General features: G+C 42.2%; 2 protein-coding genes across 3 annotated transcripts in view; both read left to right on the top strand.

Annotated features, from left to right (window-relative positions):
- Nucleotides 1–489: 489 nt before the first annotated feature.
- CHMP5 (charged multivesicular body protein 5) lies at nucleotides 490–9,940 on the top strand. The gene is made up of 8 exons (XM_042048784.1): nucleotides 490–648; nucleotides 4,688–4,792; nucleotides 5,513–5,559; nucleotides 7,115–7,208; nucleotides 7,299–7,370; nucleotides 8,247–8,355; nucleotides 8,729–8,841; nucleotides 9,340–9,940. Exons 1-8 carry the CDS (start codon nucleotides 580–582, stop codon nucleotides 9,388–9,390), a joined length of 660 nt encoding a protein of 219 aa, XP_041904718.1. The 5' UTR covers nucleotides 490–579; the 3' UTR covers nucleotides 9,391–9,940.
- A 78-nt stretch (nucleotides 9,941–10,018) lies between these two features.
- Nucleotides 10,019–10,511, top strand: part of BAG1 (BAG cochaperone 1) — a 21,679-nt gene continuing 21,186 nt past the window's right edge. For both annotated transcript variants that reach the window (XM_042048786.1, XM_042048785.1), the window contains exon 1: nucleotides 10,019–10,270. In XM_042048786.1, the coding sequence (XP_041904720.1) occupies nucleotides 10,228–10,270 (43 nt within the window). In that variant the 5' untranslated portion in view covers nucleotides 10,019–10,227. The remainder of the gene's footprint in view (nucleotides 10,271–10,511) is intronic.

Below are 10,511 nucleotides of genomic sequence, written 5' to 3'. Positions count from 1 at the left end.
CAGCTGCTCATGGGACTGGTGCTCCAGACTCTTCACCAGCTTCGTTGCCTTTTTCTGGGCTTGTTCCAGCCCCTCAATGTCCTTCCTCAGCTGAGCGGCCCGGAACTGGACACAGCACTCGAGGTGTGGCCTCAGCAGGGCCGAGTACAGGGGGACAATTACTGCCCTTATCCTGCTGGCCGCACTGTTCCTGATTCACAGCACGCTTTGGTACACTTCACATGTTTTCCTGGTATTTCTGACACATCAGCTGAGCCGCTGTTACGGGGGTGATTCTACACTGCAAGCCGGCGGTGCAGCTCCAGCAGTGGCTACAAGGGGGTGTGTTGGGGGAGAAAAGCGGAAAAGCGTCCCCGTGTGGGGGCTGCTGTGACTCCGTGCTGCCCGAGGAGCCCCTGAGCCCCGCCGCCAGCCAGCGGGGCTGGCAGCTCCGGCCGGCGCTGGACCGCGCTTCCTGCTTCTCGCGGCCCTTCCTCCGCGGGGCGGAGCGGGGCGGGGCCGGCCGTGGGCTTCCGGGTCGGCCGGGAGCGCTGCCGCCGCTGCCGGGGTCGGGAGCGACTCCGAGGCACCGCCGCCGCCATGAACCGCTTCTTCGGCAAGGCGAAGCCGAAGGCGCCGCCGCCCAGCCTCACCGACTGCATCGGGACGGTGAGTGCCCGCCCTGGGGCGCCCGGGCCCGCGGAGCGCTGCGCGGCCCGGCCGCCGCCTCGGCAGGGGCGGGAGCGCCGGGGCGGCCCTAGGGACGCGCACCTGTGCATAGGTGTGAGAGAGTGTGTGTGTGGATACTGCGGTGCGTGGGCACAGTGTGTGTGTGTCCGTGTGTGGGTATGTCCATCACAGAACCACGGAATGGGTTGGAGGGGATCTTAGTGATCACCCAGCTCCGGCCCCTCTGCCGTGGGCAGGGCCACCTTCCACTCGAGCAGGTTACTCAGAGCCACACCCGGCTGGCCTTGAGCACTGTAATGTGCAGGGATGCACGGTGTGTTTTGGTGCAGCGTGTTTGTGTGTCCGCACACGGACACAGGGATGTACCTTTATGTTCATACACCCATGCCTGCGTTTGTGTCCTGCGCCGAGGAGCGCATCCCGTAAATGGGTGCTCACAGTGAGCATGGAAGGCATGGCCCTCCTTACATCCTCCTGGATTTTCTCAGCATTTCCGTCTGCGGAGTGCTCTGACTGCACTAGCTAACTCCTGCCGTGGCAAGTTGAGGCAAGGCAGGGGCAGGAGCAAGAAAATCAGTCTCCCCGTCTAATACAGAAGAGTGTTTTGTCTCTTAGGGGTGAGCAGGGTTGCTGTAGGGGTTGATGCCAAAGATATGTGCAGATGGACAGATAGGCAAGCTCAGACCAAGTAAGAAATGCTCAAGAAACACGTGGCAAAGCACTTGACAACTGTTGTATTGGCCTGCTTGCAAAGAAGGTTAAGAAAAAGTATTAAGATTTATCTTGTAATTTCGTAGTCTTTTTTTTGACTTTAACGTGTATGGGGAAAATGGTAGCATGGTTTTGCAGCTCCCTCTGTTGTAAGCTAATTTGAAGAAGTGAAGAAAGAACACGCAGTTGCTTGAGTATTTGTGTCAGTAAACAAAGGGCAGTAACAGCTGTGGTATAAATGTAGGTTAACTAAGCTTTGTCGCTGGAACCTGACAACAAGAAGTTTCCGTGGAGAAATCACAGTTTTTCTCCCAGAAGATCTATTCTGCTACCCAGTGAAAAGACTCTCTAAATTAAATACCTAATTTTTGTCAGTGCTACCTCCACAAACCTACACATCAGTCTCTTGTGTATGTCACTGGCTGGTATGAGGAGAGAGAGAAGTGGTCATAATGTTTGTCTCGGTGCTTTATCTTACTGACAAAGAATGTTTTAATACTGCTTTTTAGCAGTATTAAGCCCAAACATAACTCTAAATATATTTAGTTAGAACAGTGAATACAGCATCTGATTGAAAATCAGGATTAGCTTTCCCATTGTTGTCAGTAAACACTTTGTTGGATGACTTGAACTCCAAAATCCATGTGAGATACTGTTATTAGTACTTAAATTTGCTATTTTGGCAATGTAAGTGAAAGAGCAGGAAGCCTTGTGTCCCTCACAACAACTGACTCCTTATTTGTCTGTTAGATTTTTCACGCTGCTTTTGCCAGTTCCAAGCTGATGTCCATTTTTCTAATATTGAGCTAAATCAAAGGAAAATTTAGATAGGTCAGCAGTCTGCTTATGCTAAGATCGTGTTCAATCCTAGTAGAGTTTTGGGGTACATAAAAGTGTAATTTAAACAGATGTTTTGATTTGCAACACCAGGAATTTTTTTTTTTTTTTTCCAAAAAAATCCTGCTAAATGCAGTTTTAATCCTCTTGTAGTTGTTTGTAATTGCACTGTCTGAAAGTTTGATTATGGAAGACAGCAGATTAACCAAAAAGCAGAATTCAGGTTCATTTTATGCATGTGATGACTTTGGCAACCAATGATGAGTTACAGTGTGGTTTTTAAAACATGAAATCAAGAGCCTGTGCTGGTCAGCTGTTGAGAAATGAAGGGCTGGTTGCAAACAGACCCCTTAAAGGTGGGTCATCACAGGAAGTGTATAAACCACCCTGTTTTGATGCCTTTCAATTTCTGTGGAAGGGATTAAAATGTGAGACATTTCTGTATACTAGTGAGCATGGGGAGAAACTCTTCCTTTCAGTAGTTTGAATTTTATGAATTAACTTTTTATGCCAAGTTATATGCTGTCTGGTTTGTGAAAGACTTGCTGCCTTTTCACAGTAGTGGAGTCTCTAGGATAGGTTCTGCTAAAACTACAGACATTATTAGATTTTTTTTATCTTCAATTACATGTGAATTATTTTTGAAGAGAGGTATGTGAGATATTAAAAAACTTACACTATTCCTTTTTAATGTTAAGTCCAACAGTTTGGAGGCTCAACTGCTGTGGCTTCTGGGGTGTCTTCTATCTTAGACACATTTTGCTCTGCCTTTTGAAAGAGTCAAATTGCTTTGTAATTACCATGTTAGTTCAGTGATAGTTAGCCATTAAATGGCAGTTGGGAAATGTGTTTGGTGAGCAGCGATTAATGAAACATTAGTTAAAAACATAGATAACTCTTAGGCAGTAATCATGCCTATGTTTTGGATGATCTTTCATGTGTAGGCAAGTTTAGTTACGTAAAATTCATTGCACTTAAAGGCAGGATTTTTTCTCCTTGTTGGCAGAGCACAGTCAGATGACTCAAAGCTGTCACGAGGCCGGTAGGAGGAAGGATGCACCAGGAAGTAAAGCATTAATAGTGTTTTTACTTTTTGTTCTTTCTAAACTTACGGTTTTTCAGAGTAGTAAATAGGAAACATAGGAACAAAAGGCTAATACTTGTGACAACGGTGTTAAAATTCAGGTTCCCTTTCTTTTGTGTAAATTGGGACCCTTGTGTAGCAATGAAACATTCCTCAGTGTGCCTTATTTGTGAGTAATAGACAGAAGCTCTTCAAGTCCTAATAAACAGTCTAGTTTTCTGGATAAATTAGATTCATTCTCCCCTCTCCTGTCCAGTCTCATTTTTAAAAGCTGAGGTCCTGTGTCATGTGTGTGTGAAATTTTTATGTAGTTAATGGATATGGGAGGCTCTGTCTCCACTTCCTGGTAGTACTGCTTGAAAGAATCATATAAATAAACCAAATCACTGTTTTTCCCCCGTGGAGGCTGACCTCAAAGGTGCAGTTAGCTGATGAAGATCTTGAGGAGGTGCCATGCTTTGAACCCACAGGAGTATTAAAATCTCAAATTTTTCTCTTTCTTGCTATTAGTAAAATATTTGGCATAATAGAAAGCTTAATACAAATTTTTCAATGCCAGCTGTGCCCAGGCACTTTAATGTCTTGTGTGGAATGTTCGTATCTGGTGTTCTGCTCAGGATACCTCTGGCAAAAGCATGTTGCTGTCATAGAGTGGGCTTTTAAAAGGGTCACTGAAACATCAAAATGAAAATCCACATAATTGTACATGCTTAGCAACACCATTAGCAAGGCAGAATTGTAAATTTGCACTGATCTGTCTTATGCTATAATTGGAATGTCATTATAATCTAATCCCCAGAGAGGCTCCTTGGAATGAGAAGTTAATAAGCTTTATTTTGTTGTTTCTAGAGAAATGCTGGGGTAGTCAGTTCATGTTAAAAAGGCCTTTTATGTATTTGTATATGCTGTTAGAACTACCTATACCCATGCTTGGTTATGTAATTGTCATTTTTAACCCTCTTATGGTGAAGGGTTAAAATATATCCCAAATGAGAGCTCTGTGGAATGCCAGCAGGGTATACCTAGAAGTTTTCCATTCTGCTTTAGTCCGTGGCACTGTGTGTTACCAGAAATTCCTGAATGGAGTTCTAACCTGAGTGCATTTGCAAGGGAGCATCTCAAAATGATGGGAACATGTTACAGTGGCAGAGCTTTCTGCAGCCTCAGAGCATTGTTTCTTGTGCTCCTTGTAGAAGTTGTTTCACTTGGTTCTGGTTTTGGATTCTCTGCAAAATCTAAATTGTTTATAAAACCACTGAGTGGTTTTATAAAGAAACAATTCAGCTAGAAACACAATAAAATGGAGGGTGTTCTTTTTATTGACCCATACCTGAATAAAACCTTAATGAATGTTGTTTTCTTTGTTTTCCCCCTCATGTATTAAAGGTGGATAGCAGAGCTGAGTCAATTGACAAGAAAATTGCTAGGCTTGATGCAGAACTAGTGAAGTATAAGGATCAAATGAAGAAAATGAGAGAGGGACCTGCAAAGGTAAGAATGTTCTATGGAATTTAAGCATGAGAGGATGTGACTCAAACTTCTTGTCATGTGATTTAGCCAGTTCATCTGGTTCTTAAAACTTTATCTTGCCCTACAGATGAGATATAAGGTCCTGCAGGATTTCTTTATTAGACATGCATCTTTGAACAGTGTTTTATTTGTTCCAGAGTGTAATGTAATTCCTCCCTGGGAAGTAACTTGCTTCCCTTCTTCCTTGTTACCTGAATTAAGTCTGGTAGAGAGGCTGTTTTGTTTGTCATCCAAAATAAACAGCTCTACACTATGCCTAAACAGAGCAGGGCAACACATTTTTAAAGGGATGAACTTAGAATATAAAATGTGTCTGAAAATAAACATATCTGATACAAACTGTATTGTCAAAGTACCTGCTGTGGTATTACTTGATGCTGACCATTGAAATGTATTAATGAAAGCTAGTTCTGATGGACTAAGTTTGACATCTTATTCTCTGTACTGAAAACAGAAATCAGAAGCTAGAAACTGAAAATATTTTCTACTAGAAGTTTTGTGTACTCCTGTTTTGTTAATCATTAATGCAGGCCAAATGCTGAATGTAACTATTGTTAAACTTTTGGCACTAGTAACTGAGAATTTTTTGGAAAACTTAAATCCAATGCATTAGGTTTAAACAGGATAACCAAGTGTAAAGTCAGATATTTTTTCCTAATGTAACGCTATTGTGTCTTTCAGAATACAGTAAAGCAGAAAGCATTGAGAGTGTTAAAGCAGAAGCGGATGTAAGTTGAAACCTTTCTGAGCTTGTAGTTAATAAAAGGTTGTTTTCTTTGGGGGGCAAAGGCACACTTTCATTTCTCTTTCCAGTACTCTCCTGAGCATTCTTTAAAGAAAAATGCTGAACAAGTCTTTCAGAAGCATCTCCTTACAGATTTTGCATCAGCATGTTTATGATTTATATGTCAGTATATAAATTTGGATTGGTACAAGATGACCTAAGTCTGTTCATTATTACAAATATGTTTGGCTCCTAAATTTTCTGAGAGATTGCCTCATTTTATATTATTGATTGATTACTGTGAGTTGTGTATTTGAGGATCTTGCTCTGGTTTACTGGAAATTTACCTCTTCTTTATGAACACCCTTGAGGACTTGAGCAGATGTAGTGCAGGTAATTGTGGCTCTACAGAGACCCCCAAGTGGACAGGATAGATGGTCCTGTGGTCTGGTCTTGTCTAGTGTCCTGTCTTGAAAGTGTCCAGCAACAGATCCAAAGGAAAGAATATCAGAACATGGCAAGTGTTCAGGAATGTTTCACTGGAATATGTCATAGTCCATGAACTGCAAATCTAAGAAGCTGTCTGATCCAAAGCTCCCATCATCTTGTATTTCACATCCCTCAGATGAATTGTACCTTTATGGACTCACTCAATTACTTGTTAAGTATTAGTGAACTCTTACCATCTAAAATATCAAATGGCAAGGAATGCAGTACTTTAATTAGATGTTGTGAGGAGGAGTGCTTGATTTTGGGCTTTAGGGGGGTTTTTTTCTGTTTTTTGACTATGCTGCTTGCTGATCTTCCTTGGTGGGAGTACTGGGCCCCTCATAATAGGCTATTGTCATATCCCTCAGTCATTTCTTTCAGATCTTGTGGAACAGTAATATATGCAGTCATTAGTTGTCCAGAAAGTTTTGCATTTGGATCCTTCTTGTCTATCAGACCTCCTGCTTTTCATGTTAGAAGGACTCATGGTTCGTTTTTATGTTTTCGTTCTTTTGTTTAACTTGACATAGTTTACATTCTTGATTTGATACAAGTTTAGCTTCAAGAAGGATGATTTCTTAATTTTTAAAGTCTTTCTTTTCTCTGTGGTTACCCTTAAAGGTTTCCTTTTGGTATGCTATCTTCCCCCTCGTTCCTGCCCTGAAAAACTCCAGTGTGGAACCACTGTGGTTTGGATAACCTGCCAACTCTTCCCTTCTCCTTACAGCATTAGTGAGCATGGCATGCATGTCTAGCTTATTGTGATTAAACTTTTGCTGTATCCTCACCTACTTTGTCAGTCTAGGCAAATATGGTGTTGCTGTCAGTTAAAACAAAGCTTAGTTCAGGAATAGCTTTGTCAGCTTCAAGTACGCAGAAATGCATAATGGCCAGATTTTTATGAAGCTCTTTATTCTGCAATTCTCTATAATAAGTGAAAAATAAAAACCCAAATCTGTTCATATCTTTAGACTACTGCTGCTGCTTTTTCAACTCTTAAAAAATTAGGAGTGTTTGTGGTAATAAATAGTGTGGTGTTTTAAAGTCGTTATTTGCCTTTTTTTAAACAGGTATGAACAGCAGAGGGATAATCTGTCACAGCAGTCTTTTAATATGGAACAAGCTAATTACACTATTCAGGCACTGAAGGATACAAAGACAACGGTACTAGTTTATTAATCTCAAACTTGTTTAATTTGTTTAATCAGTGCTAGATTAGATATTAGATACAAGTATGATGTTTGGCTCTTCTAGGTGGATGCAATGAAACTGGGGGTGAAAGAAATGAAGAAAGCTTACAAGCAAGTCAAGATTGATCAGATTGAGGTGAGCTTTTATAGTTTAAATGATTAAAGAACAAAAATAACGTACTGAAATAGTGGTGAGTGGACTATGTAATTTGAAGGTGACTATTTTAGTTCACGTGAGTTTGTCTGCCTTATTTATGGGACCACCATCATAATTCCTTCCTGATTTTTCTGGTATTGCACAATCAGTTGTTTGCCTTATTGTACTGATTATTGTTTCCTTGCTGAACTAATCTTCAATCTCTCCTTTCCTTGCACTTCAGCATAAATGTTAGTGGATACTTCCTGCTGTGGCTTTTTTTGTCCTTTTTTGTTTCCCTATACTAGTAACGTGCATATTAGTCCTTTAATCTCTCAGTTCAAGGTAGTGCCTGATGAAAAAGAACAAAACCCAGAACCAAAGAAACACCAGCCAAATGTCCGCAAGGCCTGGCCCTGACTTCAGAAAATGCATAAACCCCCCCCATAAGATCTCTAAATATAATTTCAAGTACGCTGCATTTAAACTCTTATCCAATGCCAGTGCTGAACTCCTTTAAGTTGTCTTTCGTATTGTTTTTTATATATGGCCTGCATTCTAAACCTCTAGGCAAGTATTGTTTCCTTACTTGTACTCAAGTACACTGCCAATAATTATGCTAATATATCTTCTGAATTCTGCTGTGGCACCACTCAGGTTAGTGCTTATTTTCCAGATGGTAGATTTAATTTGTCTGCATTTCATACCTTTTCTGATTTTCAGGTACTCTTGTCCTGAATGTGTGTGTCTTGACCTGTATTATTGCTGCTTCAAAAAAATGGTTTATGCATTAAAATAATTGAGTGCTTTGTATTTTGGAATTTCTAAACTGAATTTGAGTAAATATGGACCAATTTAAAATGATTCTTGCTTCAGGACATACAAGATCAGTTGGAAGATATGATGGAAGAAGCCAATGAAGTCCAGGAGGCACTGAGCCGTAGCTATGGAACACCAGAGATTGATGAAGATGATTTGGAAGCAGGTTAGGAAGGGGGAGGGTGATTTTTCTGTTACTGAATATAAAAATCATCATACTGTCATTCAGTGATTTTTTATTTCATTGGTCAAATACTTTAAATGTGTTTTAAAAAGCTTTAACAGCTTTTTTTAAACAGTAAAGCTGGATTTGCTTTAAGAGAAGTAACAAGAGCATGAGACAAACATGAGATACCAATGGAATGCTACAAAGCAGGGAAGAAGGTTCTCTCCTGTGTGTGTGTGTATTTCTGACTGATGACTGATGCTAAGTGAGTCTGAATGTAAGCATTCAGTATGAATCCTGAGTCTAAGAGCAGCTTTTCTCTTGCAAAAGGAACTTATTTCAAAATTTTTCAACCAACATAATGTAATTTCAGAACTGGATGCATTAGGTGATGAGCTTTTAGCTGATGAAGACAATTCCTACTTAGATGAAGCCGCATCTGCTCCAGCAATCCCAGAGGTCACTCCTACAGACACAAAAAACAAAGTGAGTCCTTTGCTCTTTAACAGCAAAATACATTTTGTTTGTTTTGGATTAATCACATTTGTGTTGGTTGCTTGATATTTGGGATCCTTAATATTTTGAACAAAACACTGTGCTTAATGTTTTATGTATGTTATTTATGTATTATATGTATGGATGCTAAATACAGAGAATTTGAGAATACAGTGTACTGAATGCTTTTAATTATGTTTAGAAGAGCTAGAATGATATTTTGTCACTGCTATCAAATACTGCCAGTAGAATTTAAGTGTACCATTACAGCTCTAGTCTTAAAACCATAAGAAAGGCTTCTGTGTGTTTGCTTTTGGGGCTTTAATAGAGCTTCGTAATGAGGAAGAACACTGATGCTCTTGTTTTGATTCCAGCTGTCACATAGTGGCAATTGCAGATACAGACACTTTGTAGAAGTAGTAAGGAAGTGTCTGTGAAATGTTCTGGTTGGTGGAGAGTCGTTAACCACCTTCTTCTTCTTTCCTACAGGATGGCGTATTGGTGGATGAATTTGGGTTGCCAAAGATCCCTGCAACATAAATGTTTCAAAAGCACAATGGATATAATGAACTATACTTTCTGAATTGTATTAAGAATCTTTTTTTTTTTTTTTTTAAATTCTGGAGAACTTGTCCTTCCAGTGTAACCTTAATATCACTACATCCTAGAATGCAATATGAGTGGCTGGTGGTGTTCTTTCTTTGGAGAAAGTTGTTCTACTACTGACTTTTCTGTTAATGGAAAATTCATCGCAGTTCCCTTCAGTGGAAACAGTCAGTCTGATAGGTTTTGATTTCCGTATCTTATGGACAAAGTAAAACGTGAAGACTAGTGGTGGCTGTCGATAGCTGAGGTTTATTTTGACTTTGTATTATGTTTCTTGAGACTAAGACTACACGTTGCTGCTTACTCTCTGTAAAATAGATCCCTTATTACTACGCCTGTTTGATAAAAGAACTGAAAGCAATTTTTAAACTACTGCAGTCCTGAAACTTTTATGCGATTGTACTTGTAACCTTCTTGAAAACTGCTCGGGTTATCATTAACTTTATGTATTCTATGGAGACATAAAATCACGTAGATTAGCAGATCCCTTTGTGTGGCGTTTTTGGTGATGAATGTGGTGCGAAGGACAGGGCGGGGGGCAGGTTATCAGCGTCACGGGCACCGGGCTGGCCAGAGGCGGGGCCTGGTTTGGGATGGGGAAGAAAAGGTCCCGTTTACGCCAGGCCCGCCTCGGCCGCGTCCCTGCTGCTGTCGGGAGCTGCCCGGCGGTGCCGCCGTGAGAGCAGACCGGGAAAACGGCATTCCCGTTTTCCTGCTCCGGAAGTGACGCGGCCCGGCAGCGCCGCGGACGGTTCCCTGTGGCGGGGCGAGATGGCGGCGCCCGGAGCCCCGGTGACCGTCACCGTCACTTACAGTAAGCGCCCGGGGCAGGGGCAGCGGGCGGGGGCGCATCTCCGGCCGCGGGGGCTGCTCCCGGCCCTTCCCCTCCCCGCTGCCCGCGATCCCCGCCCGGCCCGGAGCGGCACCGGGCGCTGCGGGGCGGGCGGGCCGCGGCCGCATCGGCGGGGGGGGCGAGCGGAGGGCGGCCGGGGTGGCCAACGGCCGGGGGCAGCCCCCGCGGCCGGAGATGCGCCCCCGCCCGCTGCCCCTGCCCC

Source organism: Corvus kubaryi, unplaced genomic scaffold, assembly GCF_017639235.1.
Source record: "Corvus kubaryi isolate FWS band 111438036 unplaced genomic scaffold, C.kubaryi_AGA036_p1.0 68, whole genome shotgun sequence".
Classification (NCBI taxonomy): domain Eukaryota; kingdom Metazoa; phylum Chordata; class Aves; order Passeriformes; family Corvidae; genus Corvus; species Corvus kubaryi.
This window is presented reverse-complemented; position numbering and strand designations above follow the sequence as displayed.